Source organism: Culex quinquefasciatus, chromosome 2 (genome assembly GCF_015732765.1).
Source record: "Culex quinquefasciatus strain JHB chromosome 2, VPISU_Cqui_1.0_pri_paternal, whole genome shotgun sequence".
In the NCBI taxonomy this organism is placed as follows: Eukaryota; Metazoa; Arthropoda; class Insecta; order Diptera; family Culicidae; genus Culex; species Culex quinquefasciatus.
In genome coordinates this window covers 839,516-862,605 of record NC_051862.1, presented here as the reverse complement: position 1 = coordinate 862,605, position 23,090 = coordinate 839,516, and the positions used below count along the sequence as shown (strand labels likewise).

The following is a 23,090-nucleotide window of genomic DNA, read 5'->3' as shown; positions in this document are numbered from 1 at the left end:
GATACAAGCTTCTTTAATTTGGCTTTCCTAGAATCTTTCTGAAAGAACACCATTTAAAACGATTCAAAGCAAAGCTTTAAATTGCATTCTGAACACGTCGTTATTGCTAGCGATACAATATTCCACCGCCCTCCTTCCCCCAGCAACATCGGCAAACAAATCCATCTTATTTGCTGAAAACCGTAAGGTTTATCGCTAGGAACAAATTTATTCAAATTCCCTGACCAACAAAGCTCCTTCTTTTTGTTCTTCCTGCGCCTTTCCTCGTAGCCTGCTTCGTGAGTATCTTCTGTTTTAGCAAATCCCACTAGGACGACGAGGCATCGAGCATCGCACGAGGAATATTTCATCTGGGAAAGTTTGTGGTCAAAATACCAAAGCAGGCTCCGGCGAGAAAGTAAAACACATTCTTATTCTTCTCGTTAGCCATGAGAGTGGGTGGGTTGGGAGTTGGGTTCGATCCTTCGATGGTCCCAGCTGTGCTTCCAGCTCTTATTGCCCACGCGCAAACACACACACACAGTTTAGTAGGTAGTATCCATTCGGAGGGACGTCCGTCGACGACGGCCTGCTATGATTCACTGTTGTTTGTAGCGTTTGCACTCGGAATAAATTGCTGTCTTTGCGTCACGGTCACGAATTTCCTCGTTTTTCCCCTGCTTGTACTCAAGGTAGGTAAATTAATTCCGCTTGTCGAAAAACAATAAAAACAACACACACATTACACAACAGCAAAACAAACAAATGTCAGTTAGCAGTTGAGTAGTTCAAAGTTTTTCAATAAAAATCGATAAATAATTGAAAAAAATGACGGGATTTGTTTGTCATCCGGGAGTGATTCGGCAATCATTTTACGGTCACTTACTTCAATTAAAATGCCATCCACTCAATTGTGGGCTCTCCACTTTGGTGATTGAGAAGGGTGTAGCATTTTTTTTGTTCGGTTGTTTGATTAATTAAACGTTTATTGGCGTAAACGATATCAGAATGTGGGATCTGAATCGAAGTTGTTCATCAATAATGACGCAATTTTTGCTTAGATTGCAATTTAAAAGTTTTTAGAGATTTTGATCTTATTTTTTTGTAAAACATAGATATTTTGTTAAAAAATATATAATTTTTCGTAAGTACTAAAATATATCTTTTTTTAATATGTCGAGTTATTCGTGGTGATATTTTGATCGTATTTTCTCGATTCACGATCTTGATAGTAAGTTTTCAATCTTCCAACGATGAATTACGATCGGAATAATATCAAAATCTCAATTTGTAATAGCAATTAAAATTTCTAAAACTGCAAAAAAAATGTTTAGGCCGTTGTAACAAACATTTTTGTTACAACAATTTAAAAAAATATGGAAATAGAAATCTAACCAACTGAAAACATTTTTTCACACACTTAATTCATTCAAATGTGTGTAAAATGGCTTGTATTTTGGCTATTATTCGTAACAGCTTGAAAAATATTTTTTTTAAATAAGATTACAACATTTTGAAAACGTTTTTTTTTACTAATTACAATAATATACCGTTTTAAAAAATCATTTCGATATTTTTTCAACTGTTCTACAATTAACAAAATAGTTTTTATATTTTTGTTTTTTTTTTTATTTTTGTATGTTAAATAGAAGCAAAATCCAAGTTTGGGAGGATTTTGCCTTAATTTTTGGTTTTTTATTTGTAGATTTTTTTAATCTTTGCAAAATTTCTAAAAAAAATACTAGATTAATTCTTTTTTTATAAGATTACATTATTTATAATAAAACTTATTTTTTCGGAAAATAAAAAAAAACACCGTTTGAAAATTGTAAACTATGAAGAAAAATGTTGTTAATTTTTATTATTTTTTACAATGTAATGAATTCAAAAAAGTATATTTTGAATTTTAAGAGGCAGTATTTGTAAATATTGCTCGGTTTGTTCCAGAGGTCGTATCGAGGTGCTCCGATTTGGATGAAACTTTCAGCGTTTGTTTGTCTATACATGAGATGAACTCATGCCAAATATGAGCCCTCTACGACAAAGGGAAGTGGGGTAAAACGGGCTTTAAAGTTTGAGGTCCAAAATACATGAAAAATATTAAAATTGCTAGCGTTTGCGTAAAACATCATCAATTCCAACTCTCTTAGTTATACTTCTAACTATCGTGAAATTTTCCGAGGATTCCGAATATGAAAAAATTGTGACCAAAAAGTGCCGCTATGGAAGCCTACAGGGCAAAAAATAACGTTGTAAAATGTTTGATTCAGAAAAATTGAAAAACTATGAGAAAAACTGCAATTGGCCAAAAAGTTAACACCGTAAGCTTATAGTACATGAAATTCCCTAGCTTTTGACCTACGGGAGTATGGGTGTTGGAGGCTTTTGCAAAAAGATATTAAGGTTTAAAAAAAATCCATTTTTAACAGTAATTTGCAAAAGCTATGAGAAAAAGTTAAACCAATCCTGGATGTCTATGGCTCACTTTGAAGTGCTTCAAAAGACCTTTCGAATGCAACTAAGAGAGTTGGAATTGATGAAGTTTTACGCAAACGCTAGCAATTTTAAGATTTTTCGTGTATTTTGGACCTCAAACATCAAAGCCCGTTTTACCCCACTTCCCTTTGTCGTAGAGGGCTCATATTTGGCATGAGTTCATCTCATGTATAGACAAACAAACGCTGAAAGTTTCATCCAAATCGGAGCACCTCGATACGACCTGTTACATATTGGTGAAAAACTCGCTCTTAAAGTTTTATTTAAAACCATTGAGTTTATGAAGTAATTTTCATTAATTTTAAAGGTCTCTGTATACAAAAATCAAGAAAATGTTGATTTTTTTATTTCTATCTATAAATGTCAGTTTTGATTGAATTGGATACTTTTTTATTTTGATTTTTTTTATTCATTTCGAGGTTTCAAATTTAGAAAACTAAACAAGAATATTAAATAGTAGTTTATGCAACAAGTTGCAAAAATAGAATATTTTCAGCACGAGTCGTACATTTATCCAATGAGGTTCCCCGAGTTGTTGGATAAATACGAAGAGTGCTGAAAAAATCAAGTTTTGCAACGAGTTCCATACAACATTTTTTGCAATTCCAAAAAACACCCTTTGAGTGAAATTTTAAGTCAATTTTTAATGTATTTCGTCAATAAATCGTTTAAATCAAAAAAATGTTGAAAAGTGTTACTTTTCGAAACAAGTGCTGAAAAGTTCAACTTTTCAGCACCCATTTGAGTGCTGAAAAGTAGAACTTTTCAGCATTTATTTTGAATAGTGTTGCTATTCGATTTTGTTATTTTGGTACAGAAAAGTAGGCTATTTCATCGTTCAAGAATGACAGGAAAAGTAAGTAGTTTCATAGTAAATTAAATTAAAATTAAAATGTTTTTTTGCCATTTTTCTAAAATTCAGAATATATTTTTGGATTTGGAAGATTTATAAAAAAATAATAACTTTATTTAGAAAAAAAAAAAATGTTCAAATTATTTAGAGTTTTGTTATTTAACTTTTATGACATTTTTTATCTGGAATAATTTGTTTTAAGGTTTTAGAGTCTATATTTTTTATATTTTAGCTTTAGTTTTATTTTTATTTTTTATTTTTGAAAACAAGCTTCATCACATCGAGATTTTTTCGATCGTCGGTCGTAATTTGTCGATAGTAGATCGAAATTTTTCAATTTAACTCGTAAACGGATTGTTTGCACAATTTAAATTTGAATTAAAAAGCATCTTTTTTATATTTCTATCACTTCACTGAATTATTTTGAGTTTTAGAATTGTTTTTTAATGAATCAAGGATCGAAGGTTTTTTTTTGAAAAAAGAAGCTATGATTTTTTGATAACGCAAATCTAAAAATTCAACAACTCTTTTTTGAGAATAAATACAGAAATAATTACATTTAACTGTTTTCTGGATGGCTTTAATAAATTTTATCCATTTTTTCAAAGGTACCAATTTTCAAGAAAGAATCCTGTGAAAATTTACAAGAACTCATTACTGGAATCATGAAAAAAATAAAATAAAATCTTTCTTTATTCTTTGCACATCAATTCTACCTGTGTCTTCCTTTATTTCAAGTGTTGAATGCTTGGTTTGCTGTATCTCTGTTTATGTTGTGTGTGCATTTTCTGAATTCCCCGGTTCCATACACGCACTCCCTTCTTGCTTCCTTCTCATGATTAATGCTCGGCTGTCGCATCGCGCGCTTGAGGTCGGCGTTGAAGATTGTACGTTTTTTTTTTTTGCACCGAAGATGACAGCGCAAACAGTGGAATGAGAATAATGTTTAAATTCACGCGGTATAAATTTACACTCAAAGTGATACCGATTCGCAGCAGCAGCATCCAGCACGCAGTCAGTACTGTGACAGGTGACAAATGAAGCACTCGTGATAGAGTTTAATTTAAGTTTTTCATAAAATGTCAGTGGTTTTTATCTTCGGAGCCAGTCACATCGAAGTAGGTCATTTGTTATGACCAGTAGCGATAGCCTACAAGTGTGAGTTCGGTTGACATTGGCGCTGCAGATCAAAGTTGGCGACCCCATTATGGATTATAATCAACCAGAGTGAGGATTTCAGACGACGCCTACTGCGATACGATGAGAGGGCTCGTCTTGCGGTGGCGGCTGTCAGACAATATCGAAACTCAATCAAACGGAAGCAGCAGGCTTGGTTACTTAAGAAACCACGACTGCCTCCAATTGTCATCCGATTTGGGCGATGAAGTCGCATCAGTCAGCATTTCAAGTATTGGCAGACAGGAGAGGGCAAACCGTTCTGAGCAGGTTTCGCGGGCAAAATGAGCAGCAAATCCTTTTGCGAGCTCATGTTTTCAGAAGCGACAAGTTTGCTGGAAATTGTTTAATTTAAAACGATCAATTTCAATCATCCAACCAGGGGGGTGTGGGTTGAAGATTGAAAGGAATGTGCTGTGTGATCAATTTTGTGCTCTGCAAATTGATTAAGTTAGTAGCGTACGCAATAGCTGTGAGCGCTCTGATGGTATGACAGAGAAGAAAAATGCTGTGGTAATTCTAGACAGGGACTAGCCAGTAATGACCACTGGAAAATCTTTCATCAGTTTCGTTTACTTCCATTTAAAATGTAATTGATGATAAATAGCTGAAGATTATTTTTCTTTCTGTTTGTTTAAAAATCTATTGGGATAACAAAATTCTGGACACATGTGATTGGCGTAAAATCACGATTACACAATTAACACAGTTGTTAAATATTTAAGCAAAATCTAAAAAAAAAAATCAGTGAAATTTAAATTATTTGAGGCATTCCATGAATACTCCAAACTTCCTTCCCCAATTTAAGATATCACATCGAATCAACCAAAGACAAGTAATTACGGCTAAGAATGTTCACCCGGGGAGCTGTAGAGCGCCTACCACGGCCAAACAAAATTTTCCTTCCGTTTCAAAACGTGTGAAAAGCAAATTATTATTAGCGCCTGAAAATATCCCAGCAGAAACCGCCTCAAGTGAAATCCGGCATCACTGACGAAACGGAGAGCTAGCTTATTAGTGGATTCAGGCTCAGCTGATGTTTCTTTGGACCGTCGTCGGAAGTTGGCACATGATAATGGGCGGCGTTTTGACTTTATAAAGTTGGCCCAAGAAGGAAACTGCTGCCACTGACAGCCTTCCTCGGTGAAATCCCGCGGAAGGAAGTTGCTACACCAGCAAAAAAATGGCAACTTTTGCCAAAAAGTTTTCACCGCAAATCCCGTCGAACAGAAAAAAGGCCAACAAATATTTTATCCATGCTCTGACTATGGGAGGTTATCGGAGTAGGCCATGCTGTGGGAGGGATGCTTCCGTTCCGAGGGCGCGATAATGGAATTATCCCGCATTGTAAAACTGTCAGCGCCAACTGCGATCAATGTCGTCGGCGCTGCGCTGCTCAATCGATTGTTAAAAAATTAAGACTCTTCCATGTTTCCAGTTAATTGGCAGGCAAAAACTTTGACAGGGACATAATGTCCCCGGAGGATCCCGTTGGACATTGTCCCGTCAATCGGTTACTCCCAAGTTGGCACAATCGGAAAATTGGACCATGCAAAAACAATGTGATGTTCCACTGGATATTGCTAATTTTCCAACTGTTTGGTTACCATCGCTACAAGTGGCTTTTTCGCTGCCGCGAATTACAGTTGATTATCCGTAATATTTAATTTACCATAATGAACAAAATTGTTTGAAATTAAGGGTGAAATTCCCCTTTACGGCGTAGAGATAACAGTAAAAATAATCTCGCCGAAACGAGTAGCACGAGCAAACAATTATGGAAAAGATGGGAGAGAAGAGCAGCCGAAATTAAATTCAATTGACTAACCCAAGCCAAAGCAATAAGGGTAAAAAATTTCCTTCATTTTCATCTCAGCTGACGGTTAAGGGCACATCTTATCCAGTTTGCCGTTGACGTTGCTGATTCTTCACTCAAAAATCCAAGAGTGCCACGGGAGTCGAGGAGCAGTCCATTGTTTCCTGAGCGCACGAGTAATTTAACCAATAGTGGACTCTTGCCAGTTGTTTTTTTTTACTTTTTTAACGATTTTTTTTCAACCTATTTTCAATGATTATAGAATTTAAAAAACTCAACATACAAACAAATGACAGCTCAAATTTCAAATATTAAGGATTTATTTTAAAAATTCAAAGCATTTATGTTTGACAGTTTGAAAAAATTTTGCCCCCACATTAGGAGGCTCAGAAATAATGGAAATGAAAAATCCATCGATACCTGAGGCTGCATTTAGTGGAACAAAGTCGATTTTCAATCTTTTTATTCATCAAAATCTGACTTATTAAATCGCTTACAACTTTTCAGGATTAATTTGTGCAGCATTGATCGGTGTGACAAATTTGTAGAACATTAAATGTCATATGAGAATCTCACTTTTGAGAATACTTGAATGCGCCACCTGCTGATCTGAAAAAATAGTATCTGAATTCGATTAAAATTAAAATTTTAGTTTTAAATGAACCCAAAAATTATTATTTTACGCAAGCCATTGAAGAGAATCGACGATTTTACTCTTCATTTTTCTTAAAAGTATGTCTATTTCCGTGTGCTTTATTTTGCAGAATCAATTTTATTTTCAGTAAATCGCTGTTTTTTGTCAATGGGCCATCCATAAACCATGTGGACACTTTTTTTTAATTAAATTTTTGTTATTTTGATCATTTTGGTAATTTTCGTCATTTTGGTAATTTTGGTCATTTTGGTAATTTTGGTAATTTTGGTAATTTTGGTAATTTTGGTAATTTTGGTAATTTTGGTAATTTTGGTAATTTTGGTAATTTTGGTAATTTTGGTAATTTTGGTAATTTTGGTAATTTTGGTCATTTTGGTCATTTTGGTCATTTTGGTCATTTTGGTCATTTTGGTCATTTTGATCATTTTTGTCATTTTGGTCATTTTGGTCATTTTGGTCATTTTGGTCATTTTGGTCATTTTGGTCATTTTGGTCATTTTGGTCATTTTGGTCATTTTGGTCATTTTGGTCATTTTGGTCATTTTGGTCATTTTGGTCATTTTGGTCATTTTGGTCGTTTTGGCCATTTTAGTCATTTTTCCCATTTTGCTCATTTTGCTCATTTTGGTCATTTTGGTCATTTTGGTCATTTTGGTCATTTTGGTCATTTTGGTCATTTTGGTCATTTGGTCATTTTGGTCATTTTGGTCATTTTGGTCATTTTGGTCATTTTGGTCATTTTGGTCATTTTGGTCATTTTGGTCATTTTGGTCATTTTGGTCATTTTGGTCATTTTTGTCATTTGGACCATTTTGGTCATTTTGGTAATTTTGGTCATTTTGGTCATTTTGGTCATTTTGGTAATTTTGGTCATTTTGTTAATTTTGGTCATCTTGGTCATTTTGGGCATGTTAGTCATTTTGGTCATTTTGGTCATTTTGGTCATTTTGGTCATTTTGGTCATTTTGGTCATATTGGTTATTTTGGTCATTTTGGTCATTTTGGTCATTTTGGTAATTTTGGTAATTTTGGTCATTTTTGGTAATTTTGGTAATTTTGGTAATTTTGGTAATTTTTGGTAATTTTGGTTGGTAATTTTGGTCATTTTGGTCATTTCGGTCATTTTGGTCGTTTTGGTCATTTCGATAATTTTCGTCATTTTCACCATTTTGATAATTTCGGACATTTTGGTTATTAGTTTTTGAAAAAATAGGGGCCATCAACCCAAGTAACATTATTTGTTACCGATGCACATTCCTGACTAGTTTGACACAAATAAAATGAGTAGATACAACTAATGTGTAACCTTCAGCGTGACTGGAAAAGCGCAATTTGGAAGCTGTTTTGAAACTTATTTTACGTCAGGAATTTTGTTGAAAAAACGTCGCCAGAAAGTTTCTATTAAGTTGTCAAAGAAAGTCATATAAATAAAGTTTTACCAGATATGTTAGGTTTATGTTGCGGCAATATTATTAGAACATGATGTTTTTTGTTTTCGTTTGATGTAAAGTTGACCTGTCAGATATCTCTTCCCCTCAACAAATAAAAAACATATTCAGGAATATTGATGTCTCAATTATGTTTTCGCTGAAGATGAAAAATATGAACAAGTTTAAAACCGTTTTCATTTCGTCTACGGAACTATCTGTCGTGATATAGTGAAAGATAGTTTAAATGATCAGTGAACAACAAATTTTACTGCGAATTTACCTGCACCGAACGAAATTTGATTTTACCTTCAAATATTTGACGGGCCTAATTTCTGAAGCAAATTTTTCACTAACAAGATAATAAAATGAATGCAAAATAAATCCTAATGCTATTTTTAGCTACGGATACTATACAACATCATTAGTAACTAATGCATTCTGCTTGTATTCATTTCAAACTAAATTTAATCAGTTTAACTCCATAATTATGTAATCATTCCATTTGTGATCATTACCATATTACAAAAAATGGAATAAACAGCATGGCTTCCATCAAAAACAGGGTCAAATTCAGGTGTCGACAAAACAATACATCATAATAGTATATCTGAAATGACACATTTTAACAGTCAACAATTATTAAATATTATCGCTTACATAAAATTTCATAACGAAATTTCAAATTAAAAATATTTATTAGCAGATGTGAAATAGTTTGATACACTGCAAACCGAGTTGAAAGCAATTAAACAATAAAAATACTAAAATTATTAGTATTTATCTGCAAGGTATACTTTAATGTTCAAAAATAATGTGAATGCTCTGTATTTAAAGTTTTGCGAGGTTTTGCATGTTTAAAAAAATAAAAACAATCCGATTGCTGTGCCTATTTATTATCATGCACCTAAAATACGGCCCTGTTTTGATTTTTTGCCAACTTTCGGTTTGTTGCATTTTTGTTGTGATAATGTTTTTTTGAATCATAAACTAACATGTTGACCATGCTTTGTTTTGTTGCAAATATGTGTACAAATTTTCTCCGTCTGTAGCGAGAACTGTCAATTTGTCGCACATTGTGGATAAGTTGTATTTTATGAATGTTTATGGCAAATTGTTTAGTTTCGCCAGCAAATCCAAAACACATTTTTTAAGATAGTAATGCCAGTTTTTCCCCGCTAGTTCTGGATCTAAGCTTATGTAATTTTTTGGAAGTTGCATTGTTGGGCACATAAACTATAAATATTTTTAATAGTGAGTTCGTTGAGTTTTGTTCGATCTAATGCTCGATTCCCCAATTTTGGAGGTTTTCTCGTATTTCAATCGGGTTATGTTTCGGGAGAATTGCAGACTCGCCATCGTCAGACTAGGACAATCATTTTGCGATGCATCACTATCGGAATCCATCGAAGACGTTGACTCAGCTAGATCAAATCGAGGGTGTTGTAAATCCATCCGATGGTCTTTCCTTTTTTGATTTCTGTGGGCTGTTTAATGTAGTCTGCATTTCCGTTCACCAGTTTCGGCTTCCTTACACGGAACGACGTCAGATTGCTAAATTCTAAAGCGAGTTTTAACCTTACTTTGCATTCCCCTTCATAATTTCTGCTGTTTATTACTCGTCGGACACAAACTGAATGAATCAAAACAATCAATTCATGCTGTACCAAGCACAAGAATGTTTTGGCTAATAAATGTTTCTGTGACATATTCATAACAGAATGTTGACAAAATAAAACCATTCGTAAAGTACATGCAGTTGTTTCAAAAATAACTTAATTCTGACAAAATATGTTGCAAATCATCAGCTTTTTCAGTTTTTCGGTAGGCTAGGAGTAAGTCAAAGACACTCATTATATTTTGTTTCAAATTAGTTGTGAATAAGTGTCGGCCACAAACTCTAAACAGTTGTAACAATCGTAACTTTTCTACGCCCTTGGTGTAACATAGGATGCTTGGGAAAGGATAACATTCTTTTTTTATCAAAATTCTCGCTCAATTTTCTCTAGAATACTACTTGAAAATAACTTTTGTTGCAAGTTATGAGTAACAAATGTGTTTTTAATAAAATTGTCAAAGAGAGAGCCTTGCCAAAATAGAGGGATGGTCCAATCAGCTTCAAACTTAGGATTTCCATGTTTGGTCCAAATCGATTATTGACCTATCTACAATCAACTTTGTTACGGAAGAAATCAAAAAGACTTTAGAGTGTCAGTGCTGATCCTGGTTAGGACCCGTAATTGAATACCATTAAGAAAAAGTGACTTCGTAGCATTTTTATTGAAACTACTTTCAGAGGGTCACTACAGCAAATAAGTCCACAAATGGATAAAATACCCTAGTCAAAATACAGTCGGTGTTACAGTAGGCGAGCAGCCGATCTCCTGAACGACTACTGTCTGTCTGTCACTTGAGCCATATCCTTCCGTGCTTTACGGTAATGATTATTATTACACACTGTTAAAAGAAGAGTCGATTTTGGGGAGGGTGGTGTAGCTACGGAAATAAAGAGGAAAGAAGAAAAAGAAGAGTGCACATTATCATCCAATTTGAATCACGTAGCGAAAAACGAGTGTGGGTGTGGGCTGAATGATGAAGGGTAGGGTGAGGCGGGGTTCGTTGTTTTCCTTTTCTTCGTTAGCTTCCCGTTGTTCGTTTTGTTGCCGGCGGCCTACTATGGCATTTCTTTCTCGTTTAGGTGTCCCTGGAAGAGCTGTTTCTACCACCTTCGCACGGATTCCTTGTATCCTTTCGAGACGGATTCACTCGGTTTTTTGCTGTTGTCTTCTTTTTAATAATGGAAGCGCTAGAGCCCGACGACAGCAGGCAGTGTTGCCAGCTCGGCAACATTCCCTTTGAGTCGTTTACCATGTAAAAGACCGTACGTCTCCATTAGGACGTAATGTCCTAATGAACATTCCAAGGCCTGCTATGAGTGATCGTCACCCAAGCTAGCAACCCTTTTCACAGACAATGGGATGAGCCCCGTCATACTGTGCTAATGTTTTGTTCCATTGTTTTTTTGGTTTCTTGCTACTCATGACACGATTTTTTGCCCCTATTAAGCAGCGTATCGTGTATGCCTTTAATCCTCCGCCCAACCACCCAACCCTTGTGGAAGTCTGGAATGGATGGTTTTTTGGTCTACTGAAGATAACCAAAAGATAGTCATCACCGTCGTTTCTCACCCACTTTGTGGGGATGGTATTTTTCAGCTGGTTTCCTACCGCAGGCCCCGATTAGGGCTGGGTATGTGTGTGTGTGTGTGTGTGGTAATCCAACTCACTTTTGGCTCATAACCATGCTGCCAAACACAGTTTGTGACATAGAGGAAAAGCTCAACACTCTCACTCGCTGGAGAGCTTCCAGAAAGCTAGATCTGCGGGCTCAGTGGGGTAAAGGTGACAATTTTTGTCCTTGTTGACAACATCCCTGTAAGTTCTTAGGCCTCATGTTTTGTTGAGTACTTATGGGAGAAAAAGTTTTTCCTCAACTTCCCCCCAGACCGAGTTTTTCTCTTCTTTACATTTATTCCTGGAAAATGTAAAACGTAAACACTGTCTCCGAGTCAACTTAAGTTTTTTTTTATACTTTTACTTTTTTCACCGAGAGTCGTCGCTGTCGCGTAGTAGTCTGTCACTGGCGTAACAAAGTTCGCCAACTGAAAATGAGAATGGAATATTTACTTATTGTTATCTGTTTGTGAAGTTTGAGTAATCGTCTTTTATTTCCATTTGGGATGTGACGACAGCACAAGAAAGAAACTAATCGTTAGGAAGAAAAACTCAGAATTTGGTTGTCATGGCCAACTTTTATTTCATCTGAATTACGACTCCAATCAAACTTGGCACTTTCTCGTTAAAATCTGTCCGCCCTATTTGCTATGCAAACTTTGCCAATTTCTTTGCCTTTCAAACTTGATTTTTGTTCCTATGTGTCTATCTTTATGTTTCACTCTCGGTACATCTCTGCTCACATACTATTTATCCTACTGCACACACTCACATTCACAAATTGATGTTTTGTACTTTGTCTCGATTGCTGTAGATATTGCACTCTCGCACTTGTAAATGTCAAGATGTTTACCAACCTGGACGGTATAGAAAAAAAAAACACTAAATATCTATTCTTGTGGTTCTTACCTGTGAAAATTTTCTCATAACATCTCTAACTAAACCAATTGAACGAATAAATTCCACCAATAAAAACTCATCCATGCAACCTCATCAAAAAATTATCAATTATTGTTTTCCATCTTTGATTTCTCTCAAAAAAAAGTCATTCTTTTTTCACTTTTATTTTCTACCCTTTTTTCGGTGTGCCTCCCCGGTGACTCAAAAATCGTTGTCTTTTCTCTAATCTTTCTTCTTGTATACTTTTTACCGTGCGTGCGGCGTGACGTTCACCGCGCAATGGCTACTTTGATGATGACAAAATAAATGCCCCTCCAGCATGTGATATGAACGTACACAAGCGGTGCGAGGAGAGCGTGCCGAACCTGTGCGGATGTGACCACACCGAGCGGCGAGGGCGCATCCAGCTGGCCATCACGCACCACGGCAACAAGCTCAACATTGAGGGTGAGTAGATGTTCATTGGTGATCGTTTTGGTGGAGACGCATGGTAGTTAACGATTGTTTGGTTTGCAGAATTCGACAAATTTAAATAAGAGCATTTTTTTCCGAATTCCGGAAATGGATACACGACGACGATACAAATTGTATTTTTTGTTTTGCTCAAACTTTTTGGAGGCCTTTTTTATGGCCAAAGAAGCAATTTTGTGTCAGCGCTGAAAACATAAATCGCTCACAAAATTCCTTTTGTATGGCCAAATTGTGAACCAATGACACAATATGACTTCTTTGGACATAGGGAATGCCTATACAAAATATGAGCTGAATAAAAAATACAAAAATAAAATGCACAACATCTGTCGATTTCGTACAGAAATGTTTGGAATTAAAAAAACTACAAGAATCAGCTTAAGTCAACAGCTGAAAGCCCATCTTCTAATTGGCCATAAATTGACTAATTGGAGCCAAACCCTGGTAATCTTTTAAAGCTTTCACCAAGATGACATTTGTTTTACTATCTAGTAAATTTCAATGTATATGTGTTATTTTTTTACAAAATACAGTATTTAAAAAAACAGTATTTGCACCATTCAGAATTTGGTATGCGTTTCCACTGTTTTGAAGTTTTATGAATTTTAAATACTCAAAATGTCACAATTTTTTTTTCAAATGCCCAAATTTTCATATTTCATGCATTTTCACTGTTTTGGAGTTTTTTTTTTGTAAAATGCTCTGATTTTCGCTTAACACTGGAACGCCCAACGCATGTCCAACTTACACGGACGCCCAAGCCTCCCAAAAAAGTTGGAACGGTAACTTCAACACGCCCGTTCTCGGGCATAACTCAACCAATCGGGACGATTCTTGTTCCCAGTGATTTGTAAGAATGTCTAGATGATCCTTAAATTTTGCAGAACTTGATTTGAACAAATCTGTAATTTTTGCGACCGAAAACATCGTTCCAACTTTTTTTAAACGACTGCCTCCGCGGAATTTTCGATGAATTTTTTTTTACACGCGAAAAAAAAAGTTGGAACGATGTTTTTGATCGCAAAAATTACAGATTTGATCAAATTAAGTTCTGCAAAGGTCTAGAATCATCTAGACATCCTAACAAATCACTGGAAAGAAGAATCATCTTGATTGGTTGAGTTATGTCCGAGAACCATTGAGTTGAAGTTACCGTTCCAACTTTTTTGGAGCCTTGGACGTTGGAATGTTAACGGTGCACATCAACCAGAGCTTTCGCACCAAGATTTTTGTTACAGATATTTTAAGTATTTTCGGAACTACAGGAATTATTGATATAGTTTTTAATTCATCCCCTAAACTACTATCTCCTAAGCGATTTACAAAAAAATGCCTGTTTTTACAATCAGATTGTTGCAGGATTGGATTCGTAAATTTGTCAATTTTGGAATAAGAAGACACCAACTTCCTTGGTTGCTGTGCACTCTTAAATACTCATTTTTTTTAAATAAAATATCGTATATTTTTGAAAATAAATTATAAAATTTTCTTCACTTGCACTTGGCAAAAACTCTAAAACAGTGAAAATGTCGTTGTTGAAGAATTATAAAAATTTTAGTATTTTATGAAAATAACGTCATGATTCGAAATCCGGACACTTAATACCATATTATTTTTGTTATAGCTGGCAAAAAATCATGTAATAAGTTGAAAATGTAGAAATATCATCAGGATTTAGTAAAAACAGTCAGTTTTTAGAGAATGCATGCAACCTATGTCTTTTCTAACAATTTTTCATCAGAATTTGAAAATTAAAATGACTTGTTGTGCTTCGAATCCCGGACACTGTTAAAAGCTGATTCGAAATCCGGACACTTTTGCTTCGAATTCCGGACACTCGTTTTTGCTAATGAATCGCACAAATTTGGACTGAAATGTTAGTGAATGGCAATCTTTAGGTCTCAAATAAGCTGTTAACATCAAAACAATCGATAGTTTATATAAAAAATGGCTAGAATTTAAGAAAATCAAAAACATAAATTTCTGCTTTGCCTTCCCGGTACTTCGGACGCCTATGAAATATTTCCGTTGAAATGTTTCGCATTTTTGGTAAACTTATAATTTTATTTTATTTAATTGTTTTGGCATTAACTACAGCGTTCAAACAAACTATAAATGAAAGTTGATGTTAGAATTCATCAAATAACACAGTTTTGGCATTCATAATGCGAACTTATATCCAAACAATTGATAAAATAAGTTGATGTGTCCGGGTTTCGAAGCGTCCGGGAATTCGAATCATGACGTTACGTTATTATTTGAAAATTTTTGTATTTCATAAAATAATACGCTAAAAAAACTGAAAAGCATGTATTACTTTCTTTGCTATCCACACAGTAAAAAATAATATAAATTAGGAAGGTTTAATTTTTGAAGGTTGAATATTACCTCTTTTATGATGTAATTTGACCTCAATTAGACTAAAAAAGTGATATTACACCAGAAAAGTGGTAAAATTTTCATGATTTTTTTTCTGTGCATGTTACAAATTCCTAAAAAAATATTATAAAAAAATGATATTTTCGGTATTTAATTTTGGTATTTAATTTCAAAAACTTTAAAGCAATGAAAATGCACGTAATATTTCGAAGCATCTGATACCCATATTACAAATTATGCAAATTTTAGTATGTATGAAAAAAATACGACATTTAGTTTTTTTTTGTATTTTACAAAAAAAAACTTAATAAAAGTGAAAAAAAAAACATTCGCCCCGTTTGATACTAATATTGCAAATCATGAAAATTTGAGTAGGTATTTTCGAAAACATACTGTGTTTTGTTTAAATTTTAGTATTTTACTAAAAAACTCAGATAAAAGTGAAAAAAGCATGCAAAATTTGCATTGGGTATTAATATCGCAAATTGTGAAAATTTTATACTTTCAAAAGCACACGATTGAGTTTTAGGAGTTAAAAAATCGAAAATCTGGTCAAAAGTGGTCAAAATCATTACATTTTCAAAACACTTTTTTGTAAAATTCTGATAACTCGTCAAGAATACATGCAGACCCTCAATGTTTACGTATCATTTTTTCTGTTTTTGTCTCCTATACAACTTTGTAGAACATTGTCACACTCTTAAAAAATACCCTGCAAAGTAAGAAAAAACACGTAATTTCAAAAAGAACAATTTTGTTCTCAATGAAAAAATACCCTTTTGGGCCAGGCCAACTTTTACCGATTTCGTGTGAAAATTTCGGTGGAGAATCACACATGTAGCTTAACTTGATCAATTCTTTTCTACTAAGTTTGTGGCTCTCTTTAAAACTTTATTCAAGAAAATTCTCCATAAGAATATCTGAAACATAAAAGCTAAGGTTTCTAATGGCATAAATTAGTAAAGTCACGAATTATCCTTACAAGTGAAACATCATTTCCGCAAAAAAAAAACTTTCCTGCATCGGTTTCAAGTGCCTCAGACAGCAGTCACAAAAGCTCAAGGTGATTCTCCACTCGACTTTATTGCTTACCAACCCTTAAAAAACGAAGTAAAAAGGAATTCAGAGGGAAAAACTGTACCGTCATCGGGAAACCGAAGTAGGATCATCCCTTATGGGCAGTTAGTGGTTCTCACGTGCGCGTGCTTCGAATCACTCCATTTTTCACTGTATAATTTTTTGTGGCCCACGACCACCTTCTTCTCATCTACTTGGTCGCCCAAAAGTTTCATCTCAAACACTCGAATGGGCGGCTGTTCGCTGAACTGGAAATACAAATATCATAAAAATGTACACGTTCTTTTTTTTGTGTGTCCTTGGGGTGTCCAGAGGAGATCCTTTCATGCTGGGAAATTTTCTATATTTTTTTCTCTTTCACTTGCCACACTGTTGAAGGTTTGTCGGTACCTGCTGCACTTGTTCCGACCCTTTCCCTTTCTCTCTGGAGGGTGGTGTATTCTCCAGTCCAATCAGCGACAAATGCACAAAGGCTTCGATGATCGTGCAAATCTCCATGGGGAACGTGGCAGGCACAGTGGGTTTCGTTCAATTATTTAGTCGAATAATTAAAAAATTGTCCGCATTTTTTATGTTTAACATTCGTAAAAATATTTTGAATTACTAAAAAATTTCATCGAACCCACCGTGATAGGATAAACGGCCCCCATTGCCGTCATCGTTGTCCATCCCGAAACGTAACGAATGACGGAGGTTTTGCACCTACTTCCACTAATGGGCTTTGGGGGCTCACTTTCCTGCCATTCACTGGGGGAATCTACTACCGAGCTGTATGTATATCTGCACGAAACGGCCACGTGACTTGGAGTGCACCGTGGCCAAAAAGTTAGCTCTGCACACAGCCATAGGACCCTTCCACCACGTAACACACAAGGCACGTTGGCAGACTCCCCTTTTGCCAATTAGCTTTGGTTACCCAAACTCAGTAGGCACTGAACGACGGTCGGTGGTGGTGGCGACGACGACGATGAAAAGTTGGCAAATCGAAGGCAGCCATGCAGTGTGCACCACCCACCACGTTCAGGATAACGAGGACCGAATGCGATGTTTCTACCCTGTCTGCCTACATGTTGGTAGATATGCAGAGAGGAAGTAGAAGACGCAGCTTTGAAAGCTCACTATCGAAGTAGGCTGATGCTTTGGTTTGCTTTTTGTTTTAGGGTGAATTAAATGCTTGGCATCCTCCCCTTAGTGGCAATATTGACAAAATTGACAAAATTGACAAAATTGACAAAATTGACAAAATTGACAAACTTGACAAAATTGACAAAATTGACAAAATTGACAAAATTGACAAAATTGACAAAATTGACAAAATTGACAAAATTAACAAAATTGACAAAATTGACAAAATTGACAAAATTGACAAAATTGACAAAATTGACAAAATTGACAAAATTGACCAAATTGACAAAATTGACCAAATTGACAAAATTGACCAAAGATTTTGTTTTTCGCTAGATTTTCTGCTGTTAGATATGTTCGTAATAGTCACTATTTACCTATACGAATTTAGGTTTCCCGGAGGGCAAACCGCGGTTGTAAAACTATTGATGTGCCATAGTTAGCCTAGCGTTTTATAAGTGCCAATAGCAATTTGCCGTTGCCTGTCCAAAAAAAGAATTAGCGAACAAAGGAGATAAGCTTCGCCGTAATGGAAACGTTATTTCAGCATGTGAAAAGACTTTTCATGATTCTCAACCCTCTACAGCCATTTTTTTAAAAGTATTTTTCAATGTGTTTTGGATGTCATTTTGGGTACTTTTACTTTGGAAATGTTTGGCTTTCATGAAAAAATTTAAAATTTTAACCAAATTTCATTTGATAATCTAAAAATAATTGAGGGTTTTTTCGTCAAAGAAAATGGGTTTTACAGGGTTTATGTCGTCGTTGATAAGATAGTGGCTGCTCATGTGCTTTCTTTTTGCTTGATTTTTTTTGCTGCCCTCAGCCAAATGACATCAGAAGAAAAATGGAACAGACAGTGCACACGTTCGGCAAATTGCAACGAGGTCATGAAACGGCAAGAATATCTTCTTTGGAAGTGGAATTTCGTAATGTTTCCTGTGAGAGTCTGCCTGCACAATAAGATGTTCGTGAATGGAATAGAATTGTCCGGATGTGCATTACAATTTGGGCAGAATGGATGGCCGACACTGATTTCTCTTATAAAAATACAGATTCGTCCTCCTGGAAAGTACGTGCTGGGTTAGAGCACTGAAAATTGATGAGCTTTTTTAAATGGGCTATTAAGTAAAAAGTTCCCTTTATTGGTCCAAAATTAACTCTCCCACCACCACAAACCGCCAACATTGGGGCTCATCATTAATCTTCTGTTTTGTCAGATAACAGAACCTTCCATTTTCTAGTCCGTCCTTAAGAGGAAACCACGAAAACCGCGTTGATCTCTGATGGTTTCCCGTTTTCCACATTTTCCTTCTCCTCTAAGGACGTCATGACGGACGAGGATCTCCCTTTCACTTACGGTGACACTTTCCCTTATCGCAGTCGGCATTGCGCAGAAAATCTGGCCCACTGATGGTGTTTGTCCATGGCCTACTTGAGTTGATGGGGTATGAGTGGGAGTGACACGTCCATTATTGTTGAAATATTCCCGTGGTTGCGGACCGGGTCCAGGTAGGCCATTCCGAGCTTAGCACGGTTGTGTGATTTTAAGGGAATGCGGACAAATTTTCGAACTAATCTTTTTTAAAGATCAACTTTCTTTAAAAAAACACAACTCCACCTAATTAAAATGTAACGTAACCCTTCAGCACACTGCACCAGATAAGAAAAAGCCCAACAACCTCGACCACTACCTCAAAGAAAGAGAGAGAGACCCGAGGAAAAGTGGAAAATGAAAATGGCATTTAATTTGGGAGATAAAATTATCAAACATTATGCTCAACGGGGGGATTTGGGTGGTTGTTTCGTGTTATTTCGTTACCGGGGAAAATAACTGGAGGAGGATTAAGTTCCAGCAGCTCACGAAGAGCGGCGAGTAAGATAGGAGGGACGTGTATATTTATATTTCTAACAAACACGTAATAAATTTTAGCCGTTTTTCCCATCCACCAGAGTGGTACTGGAAATCTGGAGTCTGATGTGGGGCGGGTTTTTTTTCGGGCAGGGAGGAGGCGTTTTCCTTTTTCCCGTGAATGAAGTGAACGTTTATTAGGAGCGAAAACAATGTTGTTGAGATAAAAAATGGGAAGGATTTGTGCCGTGGAAAAGAGGGGCTGCTCTAATGGTTCTAAATTTGGTTTGAATTACCTGTACCTGTGCTTGTATAAAAAATGTCACGGAGCAAACTTGATTCTTTTTTTATTAATTTTGTTTGTTACGATAATTAAGTCGCTCAGTTGCAATTTATGAGACAATATGGCATTTCGCCGCTTTGCATTACAAAATTAATCATCAAGAAGCGGTTTTCGAACTCAAGATCTCTGGATTGAAAAGCCAGGTTGAAGGGTGGAGAACTTTTTGCATGAGTTGAAAGTTTAAAACATTGAACCACGTTGAAAAAAAAAATATGTTGATTAAGCTGAAAATTTATATGAACAAGCAAATCTGAATAAATAAATTTGGCTGGGAGGAGATTTGATGAAAAAAGTTTTTTATGTATGCCAAGTGTTGGAAAAAAATGTACCAGGTTTGTTCCACGCAGTAGGAAGTACACCAGTTTAGAAACAAATAATCAGGCATTATCTTAATAAAAGCTGCAAAAAAATATTCCTATCGATATGGCATCTAGAGATTTCCCACGGTCTGATTTGAAAAAAAAAATTGGGATTCATGCATGTTTTGATAGTACCAAGAGCCCCATCAAATTTTATATTAACGCCGTTAAACGCAGTTTAGATGTAAAATCAAATTTACATTTTTTTGTTTTTTTTTTTTTGTCAAAACCTTTGCTTTTTGCCTGTAGAAGTCATGGCCAAGCTTGGCCTTCTCTAAAAATATGTTTTTAATCGAAAGTATCACAAAACAAGGATTCTAACAAAAACAATTTTGCAAGAACTTCCTCCTGTCTGGGAATGATCGAGCTCGAGCTGTCAACTGGTCAAACAAAAAAAAAACAGCTAGATATCTCATGACAAACTTTTGCTAGAAATGGATAGGAAATGAGCATGAGCATGAGCATGAGCATGGTTGACTGCCAATGAGCTGCTACTCCGTTATTGACAGATCAGCTGAAGTTAAACAATGAATCAAAAATGATCAGTGGGAGCCAATCATCCGTTCACTGTTTAACCTCTGAAGATCCCTACTTTATTAGTCAATACCGGCGCCCTCCCAAGAAACCTGCAGTTCAACGAAAGGGAGGAATGTTAGTCCGATAGTTGAAGTTGCAGACTCATCAAGCACATAGTTTTTCGCTATATACTTGTTGATACCGCTTGAGACCGTTGAATCCACAGCATCTCCTTCAAGCATCACGTGATTATTTTTTTTTTTTTTGGGTTAGTAGGATAAGGTATTGGTTTTTCGATGCCTCCCGAGCTACGACGCTATGGGGAGGACTTTCATAACAGACCCGTCGGCGAGCCTTCCGAGCAACGATGCTATGGGATGGTCTTTCTGGTTAACACACAAAATCGCTCACACACAGTTATTATGCTCCACTATTAACTCGACGATCCAAATAGTCAGTGCGTCTTTCGATCATTATATAGAGATGGCTTTTTCACCGCAGAAAAATAAAACCTTGTTCGAAAAATTTAAACATAATCCACCCGACGCCGTGCCTTCCGATCAACGTTGATATAGGAAGGGCTTTGAAAATCACAAAAAATCACTTTTCACTCCGAATATGCGTTACGACCACGCGCTCCCTTTACAAATTATGCACTCACTCCATACGAACAGCGGCACAAAAACACACAAAATTAACCTGAATAATCACGACTTCGCGTCCCCACTTCCAGCGCACCAATGCACAGTGGTCCAGATCGCAAAATTAAGTGGAAAATGGATTTTCCGAAAAATGGTTAAGTTTTGGAGCTTTGGTGTCTTCAGAAGAGTTGTTGCATATGGAAAGGGGCAACTTTTGGTTTGGTTGAAAATTAGGGTGGTTCACGATTAGGGTGATTTTAAAAATCTAACTTTACAGGAATATTTTTGGGAATTTTTTAGTCTTCTAGAAAGTTGACGGGCTTGCCAATCAAGCAACTTTGTCGAAGACACCAAAATTTATCTCGTAATCTACGCCTTCTACGACCAAATTTATAGAAAGCATCTGAGCAAACCTTCAAAAATCAGTTTTTAACGTGGCAATTCAGGGTTAAGTTTTAGAGAAAAGTGGTATTCGGGGCACTTTTAGAGCTCTAAAAACAAACATTTTATTATCTGACAAGTCAATTTGGACTTAAGGGTCAAAAGTTACAGCGATTTTAAGGTAAAAAGATGCAAATTTAAAACTTAAATATCTCGAAAGGCGCAAGCCAAATTTTAAGCACTAGGTTGCATTTGAAGAGGAGATCTAGCACTACAAACGCTGAAAAAATCTCAGGGGTGTTTTTCTTTAAACTCGAGATATCTTCATTTGATAAAGTCTAATTTTCAAGGGAAAACCTTATGGGACCACCCTAACGAATTTCGAAAATTGTCCAAATATATGTTTTTCCATGTAATTTTGGCCGCTGAATCTGAATCTGCCCTCAGAATTGACCCAAAGTGTCGAAAAATCGATTTTTGGTCATATTTTGGGTTTAAATGATAATTTTACATGAAAACCCAAAATATGACCAAAAATCGATTTTTCGACACTTTGGGTCAATTCTGAGGGCAGATTCAGATTCAGCGGCCAAAATTACATGGAAAAACATATATTTGGACAATTTTCGAAATTCGTTAGGGTGGTCCCATAAGGTTTTCCCTTGAAAATTAGACTTTATCAAATGAAGATATCTCGAGTTTAAAGAAAAACACCCCTGAGATTTTTTCAGCGTTTGTAGTGCTAGATCTCCTCTTTCAAATGCAACCTAGTGCTTAAAATTTGGCTTGCGCCTTTTCGAGATATTTAAGTTTTAAATTTGCATCTTTTTACCTTAAAATCGCTGTAACTTTGACCCTTAAGTCCAAATTGACTTGTCAGATAATAAAATGTTTGTTTTTAGAGCTCTAAAAGTGCCCCGAATACCACTTTCTCTAAAACTTAACCCTGAATTGCCACGTTAAAAACTGATTTTTGAAGGTTTGCTCAGATGCTTTCTATAAATTTGGTCGTAGAAGGCGTAGATTACGAGATAAAATTTTGTGTCTTCGACAAAGTTGCTTGGATTGGCAAGCCCGTCAACTTTCTAGAAGACTAAAAATTCCCAAAAATATTCCTGTAAAGTTAGATTTTAAAATCACCCTAATCGTGAACCACCCTAATTTTCAACCAAACCAAAAGTTGCCCCTTTCCATATGCAACAACTCTTCTGAAGACACCAAAGCTCCAAAACTTAACCATTTTTCGGAAAATCCATTTTCCACTTAATTTTGCGATCTGGACCACTGTGCAATGACGCTATTATTCGATTACCACAATCACTCACACTATACGAACAGCGACACAAAAGCACACACCTGAAATGGATAGGAAATCTGATTCAAACAAACCCGCAGCTGCCATGTAAACATT

The 23,090-nt window shown here is 35.8% G+C and overlaps 1 protein-coding gene across 1 annotated transcript in view; it reads left to right on the top strand.

Moving 5' to 3' along the window:
* LOC6037194 (protein kinase C, brain isozyme) overlaps window positions 1-23,090 on the top strand; it is a 76,503-nt gene that overhangs the window by 44,924 nt on the left and 8,489 nt on the right. The window contains 1 exon segment of the mRNA XM_038253726.1: window positions 12,854-12,982. Within this exon segment, the coding sequence (XP_038109654.1) occupies window positions 12,854-12,982 (129 nt within the window).